General features: G+C 31.8%; 4 protein-coding genes across 6 annotated transcripts; 2 read left to right on the forward strand and 2 right to left on the reverse strand.

Annotated features, from left to right (window-relative positions):
• Positions 1-1,637: 1,637 nt before the first annotated feature.
• LOC114195555 (galactinol synthase 2-like) lies at positions 1,638-3,560 on the forward strand. 2 transcript variants are annotated; one of them, XM_028086074.2, is made up of 4 exons: positions 1,638-2,072; positions 2,184-2,639; positions 2,827-3,054; positions 3,192-3,560. In XM_028086074.2, the coding sequence occupies exons 1-3, from the start codon at positions 1,740-1,742 to the stop codon at positions 3,052-3,054; spliced, it is 1,017 nt and encodes a 338-aa protein (XP_027941875.1). In that variant the 5' UTR covers positions 1,638-1,739; the 3' UTR covers positions 3,192-3,560. The 2 variants fall into 2 exon arrangements, with proteins under 2 accessions (XP_027941875.1, XP_027941884.1); XM_028086083.2 differs by having other exon boundaries at positions 2,827-3,015.
• A 5,089-nt stretch (positions 3,561-8,649) lies between these two features.
• On the reverse strand, positions 8,650-10,832 carry LOC114173528 (ADP-ribosylation factor-like). Of its 2 annotated transcripts, none has more exons than XM_028057995.2 (7): positions 10,692-10,832; positions 10,302-10,460; positions 10,058-10,128; positions 9,351-9,470; positions 9,125-9,243; positions 8,950-9,031; positions 8,650-8,839 (listed from the first exon to the last, which is right to left on the reverse strand). In XM_028057995.2, the coding sequence occupies exons 2-7, from the start codon at positions 10,447-10,449 to the stop codon at positions 8,834-8,836; spliced, it is 546 nt and encodes a 181-aa protein (XP_027913796.1). In that variant the 5' UTR covers positions 10,450-10,460; positions 10,692-10,832; the 3' UTR covers positions 8,650-8,833. The 2 variants fall into 2 exon arrangements, with proteins under 2 accessions (XP_027913796.1, XP_027913804.1); XM_028058003.2 differs by having other exon boundaries at positions 10,584-10,810.
• A 1,061-nt stretch (positions 10,833-11,893) lies between these two features.
• On the reverse strand, positions 11,894-16,261 carry GLB1 (nitrogen regulatory P-II-like protein). Its single transcript, XM_028048629.2, has 8 exons — positions 15,991-16,261; positions 15,865-15,910; positions 15,701-15,728; positions 15,051-15,138; positions 13,653-13,720; positions 12,978-13,047; positions 12,223-12,258; positions 11,894-12,143 (listed from the first exon to the last, which is right to left on the reverse strand). Exons 1-8 carry the CDS (start codon positions 16,175-16,177, stop codon positions 12,079-12,081), a joined length of 588 nt encoding a protein of 195 aa, XP_027904430.2. The 5' UTR covers positions 16,178-16,261; the 3' UTR covers positions 11,894-12,078.
• A 71-nt stretch (positions 16,262-16,332) lies between these two features.
• On the forward strand, positions 16,333-17,351 carry LOC114164109 (dihydroorotate dehydrogenase). Its single transcript, XM_028048638.2, has 3 exons — positions 16,333-16,510; positions 16,650-16,724; positions 16,950-17,351. Exons 1-3 carry the CDS (start codon positions 16,340-16,342, stop codon positions 17,109-17,111), a joined length of 408 nt encoding a protein of 135 aa, XP_027904439.1. The 5' UTR covers positions 16,333-16,339; the 3' UTR covers positions 17,112-17,351.
• Positions 17,352-21,280: the final 3,929 nt, after the last annotated feature.

Here is a 21,280-nt window from a genome sequence, read left to right on the forward strand (position 1 = left end):
ATAGTTATTTGTGTAATCTGAGACAGACTTTAATGGAGTAAAATTGTTGTTTTGATCAGGATTATGTTGGTGATTTTGATATTTTTTTAACTTGTGAGAGTGAGAGGGAAATCGTGTTCAACCATACATAAATATTGAGTGATAACGACTAAAATAAAAATATTTATATTTGTCAAGAAACATAATATTTTTTTCAGTGAAAATGCATGGACATACATTCATTTCTTTTTATGAATATAAAAATACATATATAATTAAAAACTTAAGTATTATAAAAACTAATTAAAAATTATATACATAAAATATAACTGTAATTTTTTCATTAATTTTGATAATATTATAATTATACAATAGTAATTTTTTTTGTCAAAATAAAAAATTAAATTATTTTAATTTTATTTTAAAAAATCATTATTATAACTATATACTAAAAATACTTTCAATTTTTACATATAATACTTTTAAATAACAGGAATTGTAAACACAAATACACATCGAGATGAAAAGATATTAAAAGAAATACTAATTAAACATTTCGTCTCATTATTAATTATTATAGACATGAATGATTTTTTTAATAATAATAATAATAGTAATTATAATCATATTCAGTATATTATTCATCATGATAAATTTTTTTCTATTAATTAAGTATATGTAAATATAGAGTTGGATATTAAAGAAATTAAATATGTAATATATTTATTGATATTTTTAGTTAGTAAAATTAATATAGTATTAAATATTGAATTGATTTAATTGAAATATAAATATTTCAGAAAAACATCTACATTTTTAGTTTAAATTTAAAATTAATATCTAGCAGCCCTTCTTTACTAAACCAATATGATTTCCTTTTTGTTAATTTATTAACAGTTGGTGAACTTAATAATGTAATAGATGAAGAAATGATTAGATATAATAACAACTCGAACATTAACTAGACCGACGTTTATCACGTGAATACAATCTTTCTGTTTAGTTTAATAACACTTGGTAATTTTAGTAATAGAATAGATGAAAAACTATAATATATAATACAGCAGTGAAACGTGTATCACATTAATATAGTCTTTTTTGTTAATTTATTAAAAACTTGTTGAATAGATTACACACAAAAGGAGGCAAAAGGTAGTACTTTAAGGACAACCTCTGATATTCAATTATTCAAATAAAATTGAAAATTATACTTTAATATTTTCTTACAGTCCATCAATCTAACAATTTATTTGTATTAAAGATTCCAAACATTATTTCTATCAAAGATTCCATACAAAATGTTTTCTTTTTAACAGAAGTTTAGTGATCGATTAATAAATATTTTAAATATATTATTATGTATTATTTTGATTGATTCGGTGTGATGTAATTTTGTGTATGTGGAAAGATGAGAAGTCTAGTCCACCAGAATCTTTGAGAGCCCGAGCCTATTCCAGTGTCTTCTACATCCAGCGCGGTCATTACTCTTTCCAGAACCTTCCCATAATAATTCTCAACCGTCGGATATATCTCTAGGACACGTGTCAAACGCAGATGCTCAGATGTCGTAAATTGCATGATCAAATGTAGCCACAAGTTCCTGAAATCACACTAAGGAATCCTCACCACCTCTTCCATTTCTTTATATATCAGCACTCACCTTCTCCATTCTCCACCATCACAACTTCAACGATCCTCTCTCTTATTCTCTCACACTCTCTCTCTAAGCACTGAACTTCTTTCTACCACGTTCACCAAACATGGCCCCTGAACTTGTCCCCACCGTCACAAAATCCACGGCCTCCTTCACCAGCCCCACCACCCTGCCACCACGTGCTTATGTCACATTCCTTGCCGGAAACGGTGACTATGTAAAAGGGGTGGTTGGTCTTGCCAAAGGCTTACGGAAGGTCAAAACCGCCTACCCATTGGTGGTGGCCTGCCTCCCTGACGTGCCGGAAGACCACCGTAAGATCCTTAAATCTCAGGGCTGTATCGTCCGTGAGATTGAACCCGTTTACCCACCAGAAAACCAGACCCAGTTCGCTATGGCTTATTACGTCATCAACTATTCCAAGCTCCGTATATGGGAGGTACGTAAATTATTATTATTATTATACTTTTTTTATACTTAAAATTATTGAAGTCTTATATACTTTGAATTAAAGTAAAAATTAACTGGAATTGTATTATGGTTGCTGCAGTTTGTAGAGTACAGTAAGATGATATACTTGGACGGAGACATTCAAGTATTTGAGAACATAGACCACTTGTTTGACCTACCTGACGGTAACTTTTACGCCGTGATGGACTGTTTCTGTGAGAAGACATGGAGTCACAGTCCTCAGTACAAGGTAGGGTACTGTCAGCAGTGTCCAGAAAAGGTGCAGTGGCCCACCGAATTGGGCCAGCCCCCTGCTCTTTACTTCAACGCCGGCATGTTTGTTTTTGAGCCTAGCATGACCACTTACCATGACCTACTGAAAACGTTGAAAGTCACTACTCCCACATCGTTTGCAGAACAGGACTTCTTGAACATGTACTTCAAGGACATTTATAAGCCAATTCCTCTGACCTACAACCTTGTTCTCGCGATGCTGTGGCGTCACCCAGAAAATGTCAACCTTGAGGAAGTCAAGGTTGTTCACTACTGTGCAGCGGTATGGACTAAACTGGACTAAACTAAACATTGGTCTAACCTAACATGTAATTTAATTAATGAACATATAGTTTAATTAATGAATCATTTTCATTGGTCTAACCTAACATATAACTTAATTAATGAATCATTTGTTGTTGTGAGTACATGGGAATTGAAAAATGGTTATTTTTGTGAAATATTTTTAGGGGTCGAAGCCTTGGAGATATACTGGGAAAGAAGAGAATATGCAGAGGGAGGACATAAAGATGCTGGTGCGTAAATGGTGGGATATCTACAACGATGCTTCGCTTGATTACAAGCCATTAGGGGCAAGTGAAGCTTCAGTGGATGGTGTTGACATGGAACCATTGGAACCATTGGGACATCTACCAAAGGTTGTTCAACGTGTTCTTGCTGCACCTTCAGCAGCTTAGGTTGAAATACATATTATGTTCATATCAAATGGTGACAAAAACAAAGTAAAAAAATTATAAAGATTGCAAAAAGAGAATGAGAAGGAGTATATGAGAGACTTTAAGGTCTAATTTCTTTCTTTTTCTTTTCCCTGTAGATGCAGGGAGTGATCGTGCATTGCTTTTGAAAGAACCTCGCCACCATCTTCTATGTGTATTTTGTTCTCTAAGAGATCTTTTTCTTTAAGGTTTTTTTTTTTTTTTTATTTCTTTGATGTGGCGTTTGTTAAGGTAGGTGGGGTCTGATCATAATTGTCTGGATCTGGTTTTTGTCCACACGAATGTGTTAATTATGTATATTTCTGCAGTCACCGTTTCTAGTATGGACTTTATCATGTCATTGTAATAATTCTAGGGCAATCCTTAAAGATGAAGGAAAACTGATATGTCCATTTTTATGGTCAGAGACCCTTGTCTGTTTCATGTGAAATTACAAAGTGTTTTCAATGTGATGACCATTTAGAATATACATTGCTTGATGAAGTAAAAATGAGAACTGTGGTGAGGAATGGTTTGAAACCCTTAAGCTTATTCGTAACAAAAGTGAAATGATTTCTGCAACTGACATCACATTTCATCTGTCCCCCACCTTGAAGCAAGGGTTTAGTACAAGAACAAGCAAATGAATCATAATACTTTTACTTCTTTATATTATTCAGTACCCTATCTGTAATCATTCTTATAATAATTATGTTATAAGAACTTACAACTGTTAAAAACATTACATTTTTTAGTGTAAAATGCGTTAATTCTGGAATAGTTAGATCAATTTGAAAGGATGAGTTGCCTGACATGATACTACTGTAAATGATTTTAAATACAGTCAAGTCTACATAAAGCTTTTGCAACAATCTTTTACTCCACATAAATCAATTTTCCATTTCAGACACTAAATTTAAAGGTTTAGATGATTCTTGATTCTGACCTAATTGATGTTTTGTATATTCTTTCTTTCAATTCTAATGTGATTTATATTTCTAAAGTGGTCTTTGATATTTTGCAAATTAACTTTTCTTTATTCATCTTTTCATATTCAATTACAATATTATTTTGACGATGATGTAGTTGAAGTTTAAGAGGTATGCACTGACTCCAAATAGTAAAATTGTTTTACTGAAGAAAATTCTCATTCTATTAATAATGATCTAAACTTTATATCTAGTACTCGACATTACAAGATATCCTTCCATCTATAAACTACTTGGTATGCAAAAGTTTTCCACTTATCTTGTTAACCTTCTATTGTTATGTAAACCTTCTAAGATACTTTATCTTAAACGTAAGTGTTTTTTTGTTATCAGTAAATAATTATATAATTATACTAGAATATCTGAAGTGTTTGAACTCATTTACTTTACAAAGTATATACATACATTCTTCATCGTATTCTTACAAAAAACTCAACAATACGATGATGTAATGTCATGGTTGTCAAATAAGGAATATGATAAAAACAAACTTACTATAAGCTCTTCCAAAAACTGGTTAACTGCTGAATGTTTATCAACAGGTTCTCTGTTTGGTAGCTCCCACCATGCAGATATGCATTTATGATGGCATGCTATAATCATGTTTTCTTGACTAATACTGTATGATGGAATCTTGCTTTTTCAGATGCAATTTTCAATTTTCAATTTTCAGCATGTTATTCCTCAGGATCCTATTCTCTTCCTTTTGTTTTGCATCCATAGTTCTTTCAAACTGGTTATGCATATTTCAGTTCAATATATGCCTTGATTGTTCATTACAAAAATTAGAACAAAAATCCAATAGATTGCTAATTTTATGTTTATTGATCCCTTTACAACCTATTAGGCTTGATTGTCCTAGTTCTCATTCCTTTCTTCAATACATTCTCACTCAGCCTATACTAGTTTAGTCAATACCACTTACAATTTAAATTATTCTTAGTTACAACTCTGTACTTTAAAACCCTCTAAGCAAAATGTTGAGTTGATGTTAACACTTTTACCTCCCAGAACCTGCAAAATATTTCATTTTAAAGCTTATTATATGCTAGTTTGCTTGGAAGAGGGGATGTAATTTAATTTTTAGAGGGTTGATACAGGATATTATACTTGAGATACGTGTAGAGTAGAACATGAAACAGTTAATCATCTATTCTTAAACGGTAAGATAACTACTCATGTGGGGAACTTATGTAATAGATGAGTGGAGTTTACAATGCACATTATAATTTAGTACAAAAACATTTCCAGCCATTTACCCTACTAGAATTAAATTACAAACAAAATTTAGGTTGAAGATGTATCTGGATAGCAGTAATATGGGATATATGGAACATAGGAACAAAAATCATCTTCAAGGGGAATAAGGTTGATGTTTTATAGGTGCATACTTTAGCACAGGTGAAAGCATAAAGTTAGATAACAAATAAACATCCTAATGAAAAATTTAAAGAAAAGAAACACACCAACAAGAAATACTAAGAAATGCTAAGATAAGCTAATGCATTTAAGGAAAAATAATGAAAAAATAATTTATAAATGAAGAATTGATATAAAATTTATAGATCTGGTATTCATGAAATCAACTATTCTTCCTATTTTTCCATATATCCATTTCTCAATTACTCATCCGGTAGACGTTCTCTTTACGGTCTAACATAAAAATTCATAAAATTGACAAATCATTCAACAACTATCTAACGTCAAATCACACTACTTTATCTAAATATTTTAGTTAAAAAATTAACTCCAAACAATTCACATTCATCAAATCATATACTAAATATCGGCCCACAATGTTCACCCAATGAACAGACAATTATTATCCCAGTGTTACTGAAACAACAAAAATAATTTTACACTCTGCTTTCAGAAGAATAGTGTATTGAATAGATTTGTGAAACTTTGCACCTGTTATGCTTGCTATCAAATCATCCAATTAATGTTACATCATTCAGGACCAATGTTCCCAAATCAAGCCATGACAAGATTAACTCCACTAGCTACCTAAGTATGATCATTTTGTATATCATACTGTTTGCCATTGTGAGTAAGATACTGGTTGAGTTAGGATAGTCTTACCTTCGAAATCCTCTGTCAATATACTTTGACATATTAAACAATAATATTTTTTATTAATAATAGCAACTAAACACTAAATTTATACACTAAATTTATTGTTCTAAGCTAAACAAAACATAAAAAATTTAAACAAACAAAAATTAAAGTTATTTTTTTTCTACGAGAATATCATACTCAACTTAACTCTATTCTTTATAAGAATATTAATATCTCAAATTTACTTATTTCAACAATTTCAACATCACATTTATATCACAATTGGTCATAAATAAAGACAAAAATCCGTAAGAGCTTAACATATGAGCTTTTATCAGCTCAATGTCTCATTCTATAACAAGAAATTCATACATTTATCCCCTTTCACCGATAACGTTTTTCTTCAAGATATTTAGTCTCTGATTTTTGTCAAAGTCACAATCACACCAGCACCATCACCATTATACAATAACACAAATTCAGTACTCTTCAAAGAAATTTCTAATACGTTAATGCATAAGAGTTGTTTTATAATTCATTATCAATAAAATATATATCCATCTCCAACCAAAAGATTAGATAACTAAAGCTTCACAATTTCACTCAATCAAACCTCACTAAATTATTTACAGTTTTGCAATTATCACTTATCTTTTTAAAGTAAGTTTAAATGATCAACTTTCCTTACCTCAATGTGGGTTCCTAAAACAGACCATTCTCTATATAACTTTTCCTTTTTGAATTTCACTCTTTCTACACACGCAATAGGACCTAAATAATGATTAGAGCGTGATTCTAAAATTTCAAAATAGATAGAATACCATTTTGAAGGCAAAAGAGATAATGTAATTGAAATAAGACTACATGAAAAAGAGAAAACATATTGCTTTAAAGAAAAAGGGTAGAAATTGTACTTACTCCATCTCGAAATACATTCGGTTCAAAATGACCCTTAACCTTTGGCTACTCAGTGGTGCTATCAGTTTCTGAAATGGATGCACATGGAGAGAAAAATTGAGAGAAAAAGATTGAGGAATGAGGGTTTGGGTGAGAATATGGCTTGAAAGAAAAATAACAAAGGAGGTGCAACCTTTTTTTTTAAATTTCTCTTCCTCATCTCTCTTTTATAAAAATTATAAAACTATTTTATTATATTCATATTTTAGTCTTGTCTTAAGCTCTCGTGGCGGCTTTTGTTCTCTTTTCTGCAGCTCTCGCCGCACATAATCGTACAATAAACATCCGTTTAATTTTATACTTATTTAAGTCTGCATACAGTCTAAATTTGCATTTGGAAAGGAAAAAATTTCAGATCAATAATTGTTACTTTATTGTGAGAAAAAATCAAAGTCACGTGAAATGTGAAGTCATCTGACGATTATTTTCAATTCGTTCATGTGTGATTGTCGATTGACCATTTTATAAAATAAACTAAGGGTGAAAAACACTATTTGAACTTGATTTAACTAATCTGATTATAGATTACAAGTAGGGGGAACTTGATTTCTAATAATTTATAGATAACATCGCGTTGGTCAACTTCAACTTCGTTCAAACCTCGTTCATGATTTACTCGATATCTTTTAGGATTTATTATATGACTCATTGTTTAGAATATTTATTTAATATTTTTCTATTTAAATTAATTTTAGAAAATATTTTTGTTTTTAAAAATATCTTTCAATTTTAGAAATTAATTATTATTTAAAATAACGAAATAAAGATTGAGATATTGTAAATATTTTATATATATATATATATATATATATAAAGAATACACCAATAAAATAAAATAATAAATTTCTTTATATAATATATATTTTATATTTATCCTATATCTCATCTTCATATTTTCATAATCCCTCAAATTTTTTAACATCCATAATATTCATACTATAATTATATTATCCTTATTATTTTATATTGTAATTATATAACTTTTAAAACTTTACAAGTTTGTATTTCAATTAAAATCACATTAAACTCTTAGCCTGTCCACATGGTTTATCATAAGGTCTTCTTGATAACATAGGAACCGTTCTAGCCGACCCTATGATGGACACCAACATGTTCCTACCTGAACTTTGGAACAAGCTTAGACCAAGAACTCTAAAATAATTTGTCCGTTCTTAAATACTCATTCTCCTCCTCACATTATACGATAAATCCCCGGAGAGCGCTAAAATATGGCATAGGAGGGTTATTTCAGACACATCCTATTTTTACGCACACATAGTAATACATAATGATAAGATAACCTCCTAGAACTCCCAAAACTAAGAACTTGAATTGTGACAAATCTAGAAATCGTCTTCTAGGATACATACGTATCAATAATAAATATTTTTTGGCAATGATATAAATTTGATTTTAATTATTAAATTTTTTAATACTCAAGATACATTTTTTTTATCAGTGTATCAGAAATGTATATCGTATCTTAATTTCAAAATTGTCATCGGTGTGGTAGTATCAACGCACCATAGGCAAAATTGACTTCTAAAATCAATGGGTAAACAGTGTCTTCTGATTATACACGGAAAAGAATTCAAATTATTTTGATATTAGGTTGTAAATATATTGTTCTTTATCAAAGACAAATAATACATGCTAGATGAGATAAAAGATTCTAAACAAGGTAACCGCATCAAACATCGGAAGTCACAATCGCTATAAACTCAACCAAAATCCAAGCAATCCACAAATGATGATCACTATGCCTGCAATCACAAATCAATTAAAAGAAAAACATTAGTTAAGGCCTTCATATGAAATCTGTTAAACTGTATTTAGAATTGCTGAATCCCAGAGAATAATATTTCGTATTAACCTTGTTTGCAATGTTGTTTGAGAGCCAGTCAAGTCCTTCGTAAAGTCCTTCACCAGATGTGGCACATGTGCTCTGGATATACCTGCATGTGAAGAACATGGCCACTAGGTAAGGGAGAAAGGAGAGAGGGGATTTAAGAGACAAGTAAACCGCTGACAGAAATATTTTATATTACCAGTGGCGCTGACGGAGAGAATGAAGACCAAGTTTGTCAGTTATTTCGGCAGCATTCATAGCATTTGGAAGATCTTGCTTGTTAGCAAAAACAAGAAGCACAGCATCTCTCAACTCATCCTGACAAAAGTTACAGCCAGACAAGAGAAATCACAAAGTTAATCTAGGAAACTAAGTCCTCTAAAATAAACTAAATTCTCACATTCAATCATTATCTATTCTGTTACCTCATTCAACATCCTGTGCAGCTCGTCTCTAGCTTCCACAACACGATCTCGGTCATTGCTATCAACCACAAATATAAGACCTTGGGTATTTTGGAAGTAATGTCTCCACAAAGGACGGATCTAGCAGGGAACACGTGTCAATGTTCACTACTGTATCGATAATTTTTTTTTCCTAATGATTCTGCGATAAAAATACATAGCAGAGGAGGCCAAATGTAGGACAATTCAAGCCATACATAGAAGGCTACCCCCATAGTGGTAACAAGCTGGATGTGCAGCACCGTAGCCAGATCTTACTACAGTACTGGATCCGAGCAACAGATGACAAGCACTAAAAAAGAGAGACTAAAAACTGCTAATTTAGCTTATGATTTCCTTTTTAACATGTTTGGATCAAAATTAATAAATGTACTCACAAAATAATGCATTACCAGCACTATTCAAATGAAGAAAAAGTATTACAAAACTAATCAAATGCACCCGCAAACAAAATACGCATTTTGAATCACATCGATCTTGTAATGGAGAGAGTGTGTATGAAGGGTACCATCAAATTATTATTCACCACCCAAAATTACTAGTATCAGAATTAATGTTTACTTTCTCTAAGGTAACCAATGAAACCATTCTAAATCATTAACAAGCATTCCATCAGGACATCAATTTATATAGACAACGGTAACGAAAGTAAAATGAAAAAGAAATACCTTGTCCTGGCCACCGACATCCCAAACAGTGAAGCTGATGTTCTTATATTCCACAGTTTCCACATTAAACCCTACACCGAACGTTACATATTAGCAAAAACCGCATCCCTTATTTTTCGGTTCTTTCGCATTTTATTTTATTCTATTGTCACGTTTATTGAAGAGTACGTAATTTAACATTGGATTTAATTGACGGAAAGAAATTGGGAGAAAAAAAAAAAGTAAAAGAAAGAGAGAAATATACCAATGGTGGGAATGGTGGTGACGATCTCTCCGAGCTTGAGTTTGTAGAGAATGGTTGTCTTACCGGCGGCGTCGAGACCGACCATAAGTATACGCATCTCCTTCTTCGCAAACAAGCGACTGAAAAGCTTGGTGAACGAGAGCCCCATTTTCAACTATTCTGAAACAATCACAAACATAAACGTTAAAACAGCATCGGTGCAATCGTTATGTTACCCTAATTAACACAGGAAATTGGAATTGGAAAAGAGATGGAAGATCGAAAAGTTGTGAGAGAATATACGTCGCAGATGGAGGCGGAATCGTGAATTGTGACACGGATCGAGAAGGTGGGGCGTTTGAGAATTAAAACGATAAAGAAAAAAATGTGAGAGAGAAGAGAAGAACTTGCCTTAGAGATATGAGAAAGAGGAAGTTGTATTGGGGAACTTGCGATGAGATCTGCGTGGGGTGTTTGGGAGCGGAGAGCGTTTAGTAAATGATTTGGTGAGGGGGTTTCTACGGTTCCTTATGCGCTCTCCACTTTTCAAAATCATACAAAAAGGTACTGGTCAAAATTGGGTGGTCTCAAATTCTCCAATAAACAAATATTTCTCTAGTATTCAAAATTATAAATAAAAATTACGTATAATAATATACAAAAAAAATTATCTTTTTATTCACATTTCAAAATATCAATTTTATCCTTTAAATATAATAAATATAATTTTAATTTATATATTAACTTAATAATTACAATATTATCATTTATATAATATCATGCATATTTAAAAAATACATACATACAGACATAATAGTACCTGTATTTGTACTAGTGCTTTATAATATTTATTTTATTTTTCACATTACACTTAAATATAAAGTTATAACTGTAAAGACTACACGAATTATTACATTTTTTTTTTAGTTTTTATTTACAGTTTGCATACCATTGACACCTGTGTGTATTGGTTTATTAAAAAGATAAATTTCTATTTTTAAAAATCAATTTGTTCTTTTGCTTTCTCTTCAATAAAAAAAAAAACTGTGCTTCTTTGCCTTTATATTTTTTCATCTCAACCAAATCGCATAGAAGTCTACTTTCAAGAATTTTTTTTATGATAAAATCATGAGACTGAAATTGGCTTTAGTTTCTTCATGTATTGGCAGTGATAGCTTATGGGGAAATTGGTTTTAGTGATCAAACTATATTTTACGTTGTATAATGTTTTATTTATAACAAATTATATCTTTTAATATATATAATACAACATTTAATTTACAATTTGATTATAAATAATATTCAAATTGTTATATTATGTCTTCAAATCAAGCATTTCAATTCTACACAAATAGAATTGAATCTTTCTTAAATTATGTTTCAGTCTAAATTGACAAGACAGATTTTATATTTCAAAATTCCAGTCTTATAAACGTAATTGGATTAGACTCCCTTCCTTATCAGAGAGTTTAAAAAACTAACTTAAACTTGGGAAAATAAAGTGCACATTATTTTACCTGGGCTCTAAACTAAATTTCTTAATGCACTAAGTCTACTAATGTCATTAATTTATTACATCACATACAACTTGACATCATATGACATGGCGCTAATTGAAGTAATCCGGCATTTGTTTATTATTTTTTCACAATTTTCATCACTGTCCTTTCAACAGTCTGTCATACATCCTCACACAGTGGAGTGGAAATATAAATCACAAGACATTCCTCATTCCACAAGGGAAAAGGAAAGGGTAAGAGAAAAAGATGGCAAATGCTGATCTTTCTGTTCCAACCAGTCATACAGCAGATAACATGTCACTTCTCCCACCAGTCATCCTCTCTGCTTGCTCCCCACGTTCACCTGAAAATTTTATACTCAACATCATTACAAATGCTCACTACCATTTTTTTTTCGACAATTCCAGGGAGAAAATGGTTACCTGTCCGTATTCTTATAACATCTGAGACGGGGATCACTGCACAATCAAAGTTTTATTAGAAACGTGATTCCATATCGAGGCCATTACATTTACTTGCCGAATCTAGAAATTAGAGTTTAATTGAGTCTAAATTTTCTACTGAATATTAAAATATTGTAAAAACATTTTTAATATATTTTAAAACTTCAAAATCAATGTACATCAGAGGATCGACACAAAAATATACAACATAGAATCCAAATTCAGTTTAATTCGTATTTCAGAACTTGACAAGAGGAGACATGACACAGGAAATACGCATCAAGACTAAGGTGCTTATATAAGTATAAATCTAATAATTCATGAATCTTAAGATCAATCTTAACGGTTTCTAGGGAATATAATATTTAATATATTAATACAAAGGGCAGGAGAGGTAAAAGTGAAAGCAAAAGGTCAAAAAGGTACCACTTCTCTATACATAACATACAGAAAAAAGAAACGAAAAGATTTTCAGCTTGTGAACATAATCCTATTTGTTGTCTCAGACAGCATAATTCATTTCAGTTGCCACTACATTACAATACAGAATAACCTTTTGTCCAGGACCCAAGAAGGGTGATATCTGGGAGAAAAAAAGCCTAATTTTCCTTGACTAAAACAGACATATTTATATCCCTAGATTGGCAATGATCCAAACAGAAAAATAAAATAAAATAAAACTGCTAATGGACCACAATGTTTAATTAACCACTAGATAGATTTCCAGGTCTTACAGAAAATTTTGCCATCACCAATCTCCCCAGTCCTTGCCTCCTCGATAATTTTGTCAATCACTACCTCAACCTACAGACATGTGTGGTATTATCAGGGAATGAACATTTTTGTTGGTAGTTAAGAATGGTTAGTTTTCCTTCTAGAAATGTTTCCTGACTTATTTACGTGAAGAAAAAAAAAATCAAAAGAACATTGAAAGTGTTTATTGTATCTTATCCCGCCAATTTTTTTGGTTACAAAAACGATATTCTGTTTTTTCATTAATCGCTTTAAAATCCATAAACCCGACAATGACAGTCCTGTTACTGAAGTTATTAAGAGAGACAGAACAATGCAGATCAGTGGTAATGGAATTATCATATCCTTAAAAAGAGTTCGTGCTTTTATCTTCCAAATGGTTCTGTTCTGGTCGTGAAACCGGAGAAGATTCAAATCTATAGACAACAGATTTAGAACCGATGAAAAATTTAGCGCACCAAATTCCAATGATTATGGACATAATCACATTCATTTCAGATAATAGTAAGCATTTTAACATTGATATTTTGCAGACAAAATTGTCATTTAGAGGTTAAGGGCACTCTGGCAGTAACTAAGAAGTGTCTTGCGCTGATAAGAAAAGGAAGTCAAGTAGGTCTATGAAGCAGTGAAGTTACTACGAAGTGTCCGCATACCTGGTTCTTTTCCACTACTATTTCCATTTTAACTTTGGCAACAAAATTGCCTTCAGAAAATTCAGAGCCTGTGAAGAATAGCATATTAGTAAAAGACAATGGTGTGATGTAACCCATATGCATAAAAACATGTATATAACACATAACGAAAGGAAAAAAAATGTATTTCTTGAACTACTAATGATTAAAATAAGTTACGGACAGTGTTTAAAAACTCAAAGCATAGTTAAAGTTGGTTGATCACACAGGTATGTTGTACAAAATAAGACGGCGGCACTCACTGACTTTATCAAAGGAAACTCCCATGGGCAGTAGCTTACATAATCAGTAATTCACATCAACATCATGCCATACTCATTAATTTGAGAAACCAAAAAAAAGAAAAAAACACATCCAAACTATACTGAGATTGTGTGCTAAACATAAAAACACGGGAGAATAAGCAATCGAGCAATTTTCCTTAAATCTAAAAACAATAATTGGGACACAAGAAACGCACATGCTGTTAAACAGGGATTAAAACAATCCAAAATACTGAAAAACTAAGTCATAAAACCATAAATTTAAACCCTAAGTTAAAGAGTTAATTTCCAATGGAAATTGCATAAAATGAAAGAAAAGGTAAATGGAGATCTTTAAAGAATGGAAATGATAAAAGGCAAAAGAGGCAAATAAAAAAAGAGTTGGCTTTGGACAGAAGAGGATCCGTAAGATCAAGAAAGGAAGCGGAGTGCTCGCATCAGGATAACGAACTCGAGACTACGTTACTACATGGAGGAGTGCAAAGAGTATATAACATCCTATTTGTGGCAAAGGCATGACATGATGATAATGATCCTCTGGTTTTCTCTCTCTCGATTTTTTTTTTTCAGGTTAAAGTTCATTTCCCTACTCTAAAATACTGCTACCTCATAGTAATCACCATCCATTCCGATAAATTCGTATTCTAATAATATCACGCTCATTTAATTCTTCTTCTCTTACACGTATATACATAACAAGATCTTTTGACTAGTCCTCTTGGCATGCCAAATGGAGAAAGAGACTCTAATAAGTGTAGTGAAGGAAGATATTTCACTTTACGCAATTTCCATCAGAACTGAACACTTTTCTTCCCGTATAAATTAGATTTATACTTTTATGACTTAGACTCAGTTTTTCACTCTTAAGAAGTGATTACTGATTTTTAGTTTCAAAATGAAAAAAATGGAATAAAGACATGTAAGACAAAAGAAATAAATCTTCTGCAGGATCACAACGCTTTTTAAGTTAAATTAAAGGTAAACTGGAAATACACATCATTTACTTCACACACAAGCCTAATATAGAAAGTCTTCTTTATGGGGAGGGAAAATATTCAGTTTTTAAGTATCACTAGACAGGCTACGTCTTACTTACCTCCCTGCCTCTCTTTTGCTCCACCCTGAGCACCAAAGCCCCTGATATCAGATACAGTGACACCGCGAATTCCCATTTTCAGCAAACCCTTCCGATCAAGAAAAGTAAAATTTAGCAACAGCATATACACAAAGGAACTTGGTAAATCTAATGGCTTAAAACAAAAACTACATGCAATATTAGCCAATCAAGATAATAATTATTTGAGAGAGGATAAGGTAGTTGCTTTTCTCTGACAGGCAATTGGGACAGACGCAAGATACAAACTGAGCATTTTTGGAAAGCAGTTGCACCCTTTCTACAACTACATTCAGAATAAACGAAACAAAGAGGAATCTTCTCAAAATATACATTCAACACCCGAAAGTGCTTTCAGAAGAGTTATCCAAACAAACACTCAATTAACTAAAAAAAAGGCAGAACTCTCAATCCAAGGACGATGCCCCATTTCATAGATAATCAGAGAGATATTAATCAAGTATTTTTCACCTTCTAACTTGCACCAACTGCCAACTTCTTAGCTCCACTTGAACATAACACAGGTATCAAACAAAATGCAGGGATGTTGGGACAGTGCAACAATATATTTACTGTTGATCAACAAAGTGTGTATAAATAAACTAAACCCTAAAAGAAATATAATGTCATACCGAAGAAACCTGAGGGACTCGCCAGGGCCTGGTCCACAAGAAATTGAACAAAATAAATCAGCGAATATATAAACAGGTAGCTAGAAAAACCCACTTCAACTAATTAATCACAGAGTAAACCTCTCCCTCCCCAAGCCACGGAAAAAGAGAATGGTTTTTGTAACCTGAGAATGGCTTCTACTTTATAAAACTTGGATTCTGGAACATAGTCTGGGAAAGAGAATAGTTCAAACAACAAATTAAGTAACAATATTAGCAGAGAGAGCTATAAAGAACGCGTGCATTTGTACCTGGAATATTCTGGGCTCTGATTTTGGGAAGAATCGCAGTATTTCCTCTGCGTCTTAGAACCACATTACGCTGAGAACAGTCACCAATACGCTTGCGGCTTAAGCTGGAACATGCTAAGGGTGTTTCGGCTTCCCTGAGGTGGAAACCAACAACACTAAAAACGTGAGTTCCCGTGATCGCAGCCATTGCTACTCGGAAGCACTAGGAGCTAAGCTAACGCTATTCTTTTTTAAGTTTCAACCAAAACAAGAAATAACAGTAATTTTATCCGTTTCTTTATTTGCATTTTGGTGTTACGTTAAAGAGGAAGCCCAACCCAATGAAAAATGGGCCGGCCCATTTGGGTTTATGTGTAGGAAACGACAACGACGGTTACGGATTTGGAAAACGAAGATGAGTAATTTCGTGTACAGAATCAGTACCGCGCAGGAGTGGGAGGAGTTGCAGAAAAATGGGTCCACTTTCGGTGGGGAGCTTGATAGGTCTTCCGGTTTCATCCATCTTAGCAACCTCGACCAGGTTAATTTTCATGCTTTTGTAATTTTTCCGATTCAGTTCTTTTTTTTTTTTTTTGTATTAATCGGACTCGGATGCAAGATTATGTCATAGTTCAAATTGATTCAGTGTTTTACTAAGTTACGATGTGATATCATTGCAGGTTCGGCCAACACTGCAGAATTTTTTCTTGAACAGCAAGTTGGAACTCCACCTGCTTCAAATTGATGCTAGAAAGGTTGCATGTACTTCTTCGCTATACTTTTAATGGCCAGGGTTTCATTCTTATTCTTGGAAATTATGGCTTTTTGTAAGATGAACTTAACATTGCGAATTACTTTCATTAATTCAAGGAAACAGAGTGAAACATACAAGTTTTTGGAAGCTATATTTATGAGTAATAAAAAGTGGCAAACTTGCGTGTTATGCTCTAATGTAATATTTTCTGTGTGATATCCCTCAGCTTGGTGATGGTTTGATTTATGAAATTGTGGATGGTTCAACTAGCTTCCCTCATTTCTATGGGCCATCTAGAAGCTTTGTTCCTCTCTTACTTGATGCAGTAACAAAGGCTGAGAAGCTAACTCCCTCAGATGGTGGATTCAGTTGTAGTTTGCTTGGTTAAGTACCCTGCTGATTAATTATGTCATTTTCAGATGATGGATGCTGTGATATTACTGTTAGAATCCTATATGGCTTCATAGTCCGTGTTTTATGTTTACATAACTCAATGAACATTCTACTCTTTTTTTCATGAGAATTGGATGCACAAAATTGAAGGAAAACAATTGTACTATAATTGAAGGTTTTATGTATGGAGTAATAATCTTAACATAATGTATTCTTCAAGAGTTTGCATGTTAAACGTTATAACTGATCTACATTAGTACATGTTCTCTAGTAGACGGTTTTCTGTTTCTTCACCAGATACTGCTCCAAGTAACTGACTTTACTCACTCCAAAATACCTTTCGGCCACTGTTTTATGCTTTTATTATACGTATATCGGAAAAGTCTCATTTTTGCTTTTTCAAAATATAAATTCACGTCCTCAAAGAGAATAATAGTATATAATAATGAGGAAATAAGACTCTCTACCATGTCTTTGAGCTCATGTTAAGCCTTATAAGTTTGTATGATCATACTCGAAGGTCTATTAGATACAAGCTTATTAAGCTCAAACTTTAATGTATCATATCTGAACCCGTTGGCCTTTGATTAATGTATCAAACATCAATGTATCATATTTGTATGCTCATCATTTTTTCATCTCGAATTTTTAGAATCCAATTAGGATTTTTTTTTTTTATATCTCTTGCATTCGTGTTTGATCTTATATTTTGGGAAAATTTTACAATTTTTGTTTCACTAAAAAGTTTAGCATGAAGATTAAAAAAAGTTGATGTATAATATAATAAGCTTTTCCATTATTTTGTTTTTATTTTATTTTTTGGTGAGATTTTTCATTAGTTCTGGTATACCCGATTTTATAATCACCGACAGGTCATTAATAGCTTGTTGTGGCTATAGAGTAGGAATGAGAATCCTTCATATACTACAACGTCGATGTAGCCCGCGACCAGCCAGAATACTATAATGTAGGAATTTCCAACATAGCATGACAATCATTAATAAGCTTTTTCTATGTTTATTGGGTGAGGATGTTAGGGTACTCATTCAATTGTATCCACAATAAAAAAAATTTCCAAACCTGCGAATACTTCAAAACACATGGTAGAGAGTCCAACTTCAAAAATTTCCAAACATTACTTCAAAAGAATACTTCACCCAACTTATGTTTTTTCTAACATGAATCTATTGGTTCACAAACATTTTCACCTACCTAATATCTAATGGATAACATTGTAGGACAAATAGGCACGAGTGATTCAATGAAATCAATATATGAGGTTGAATTTAGGGTGTTGAAAAATTTTATATCGATTAAAAATAAGATAAATTTAAAATATATAAATAAATATAATCTTAATTTTTTGAAATTTATTTAGCTTTAAAGTTTATTTTTTAATCTGAAATACAGCAAAAGAGATATGGATATCAATGTTGGAAAAAGTTGAATTTGGTCAATGGCAATTCTTGTTTGATGAGTTGTGCTCCTTTGTCCTATTGTTCGAAGTGGAGGTGAATCCACAACAACGCGAACACCAATTTTCCATTGTTCATTCAAATCAAAGCACTGAACTGTTATAGCTTTCCCTTATAAGTATTTCCTTTGACGAAGGATGGAATATTGTTTTGCTAATTCTGAATGTAATTTCGCTTTCGCCTACTTCACGCGGTCCCTTCCCTTTAGTTTTTACTTTTACGTGCAATTTAAGCCACACAGTGTTGCTAAAGCGTTCAAGTTGTAATCATTAATTCCGCATTAAACTGGTTTTACCATAAATTTGAGGAGGAAATGCTTCCACTCAAACTGAGATTTAGATTTTAGTTTGAAACCTTTTTGCCAATCCATTCACTGATCATCAAACACGTAGAAAGCTAAAACACATCCACATATATATATTCGAATATCCTTTTGTTCATATAAGTTCAAAAAATTGACTTCCAGGGTAAAGTATTTCTGGGAAGCATTTGAAAACAATTTTTGGTAGATTCTCCTCTTAGGATCTCAAGCATGCTATAGGAACATTTAATCTATTTTTTATCGAAAACTAATTATTAAGATTGTTATGCGGTTACTGTTATAATAGTTTGTCTAACTGCAAACACAATAGTTAAACTAAATCATTCATTAACCAATATAATTTGTGATAATAATGTGTTTGATTTCCTCGTGTTGCTGCAAACAGATGTACTCCATTGAAAGGAATTAATAATATAGTTGATAAAATATTCAAATTTCTAAATAAACATGGCATAATCATTGCGTGCATGTAAAGAAACCTCTCATGGTGTATCATGAAAGGCCCATAGAGAGTTCTTAGAAATAAAGTCTATATAACTCTATGAGCACCATTTAATACTGAGGAATGATCAATTTTATGAGGAATCAAAACAATATACAGCCACACACTTATTATAATTTTTCGTGTTTTATGAAACTTTTGACGTAAAAAAATTTGGTGAATGAACTTTGATACAATAGAATGGACCTACCACTTTGGCAATGGTGTTGAAGTTCACATTAAGTAGGGTGCTTTCGCCTTTATTCGGAGGTTTATCGTTCCTTATTTGCCATTGACATATTCAATCATGTCTAAGACCAGAATAAAGTTTTGTGCTCGACAAAATCATTTCAATGGTAGCAACAATTATAATGGAGGAAAACTACTTTGGAGGGCAAGTTTTGTTTTCATATGAACCTTCCTCAAATTGTTATGTTAGGTGTGCGACTGTGATCAATAATGGCATGTGGTTTATTTTCTTTTAATCATTGAGATGAGCTTCAAAGTGTGAATAGTTTAAGAGAAACAATTTGTGGAGGAAAATATTCGCTTTTGCACGTAATAAACAATGATAAAAAAAAATTAAAATTGTTCTGGAACGCTTTATTACCAGGTTCATTATTGCAATCTCTCTAATATTAGTTCGAGTTGTAATCATTGATAATAAAATTCTTAGATTCTGATCCATAATGCCCAACGCTTTAGACAAAAGAAACAATTAAATGAACAAGGCTCTGGTGTGGTGAGATCACTGGATAGTGCGATACAAGGTTTCAATCTTTCTGACGAATTAGGGCATAATATATAGCATCTTTTAAGGTCAACAAACAAAAAGATTTTAGATATTATTGTTTAATAGAATTTAATTGAAAAGAAAAAAAAATACAAGTGTAAGTTTTTTTTTTTTCATTATGTTATTATTTGTCATATAAACATTGTTAACTTTTAAAACAATTATTTAAAAGTCATACATGTTGGGGAGTGGTTTGGTGCTTCAAATGTCGTGTTATTTCAAGATGAAAAATAACTCTAAATAATTAGATTTTTTCTTGGCAAAAAAATCTCCAAATACCTGTAGAGACATGTTCCGACAGTGAAGTTTATGATTAATAGGGAAGAAATTTTACAAATTGAGGCTTAGATAATGTATCTTTAGACATGAAATACTTTAGAGCAGTAAAAAAATTGTGAAGTGGTGAAGTATCTAGTTATTGTCATAAAAATCCAAGTGTGAGTCTAAGTCTCACATGGACTAAAAATGAGAAACTAAAGCACTATGTAAAGATAAAAACTCATAAATTTATTGTCTTAAGATTTTAGATTAATAATGGTGTCAATTCTTTATGTTATTGGACTCAAGTCTTATTGGTGTTGTATCTCCCAAGTGAAACCTCCTCCTCTTTAAACCTAACATATACTATATATATAAGTTCAAATTTATGAACGTGGAAGAAATTTTTTTAAATAAATACATAAGGAATGTATAAATACAAATACTTTATATAATAAGTAATTCTAACATGGTTAAGTACTTATTAAGATAATGTGACAAACTTCTTAATTTTTAAGAGATATGCATCAAAGACCTATATTCAGTAATATAAAGGACATAAAAGTAGAACATTAAGAACTGATTTAATTATTGTTATTAAGAGAATTAGGTAATTATATTTAAAAATTACACCGAAAATATATTTGCATATTATTGAGTAATAATATTTTTGTTAAGTAATGTAAATGTTGAAAATTGCCTTTTATTAGTATATTTATAATAGAAGTAATCATTTTTCTATCATGATTTTCAATATAAGGACTAAAACTAAGGTTATAACGAGAGTAATTTAACACGAGCATAATCAAGGTTGCATGTTAAAAGAGAGGTGAGT

Source organism: Vigna unguiculata, chromosome 1 (genome assembly GCF_037176805.1).
Source record: "Vigna unguiculata cultivar grain cowpea cultivar isolate G323 ecotype 2 chromosome 1, ASM3717680v1, whole genome shotgun sequence".
NCBI lineage: Eukaryota > Viridiplantae > Streptophyta > Magnoliopsida > Fabales > Fabaceae > Vigna > Vigna unguiculata.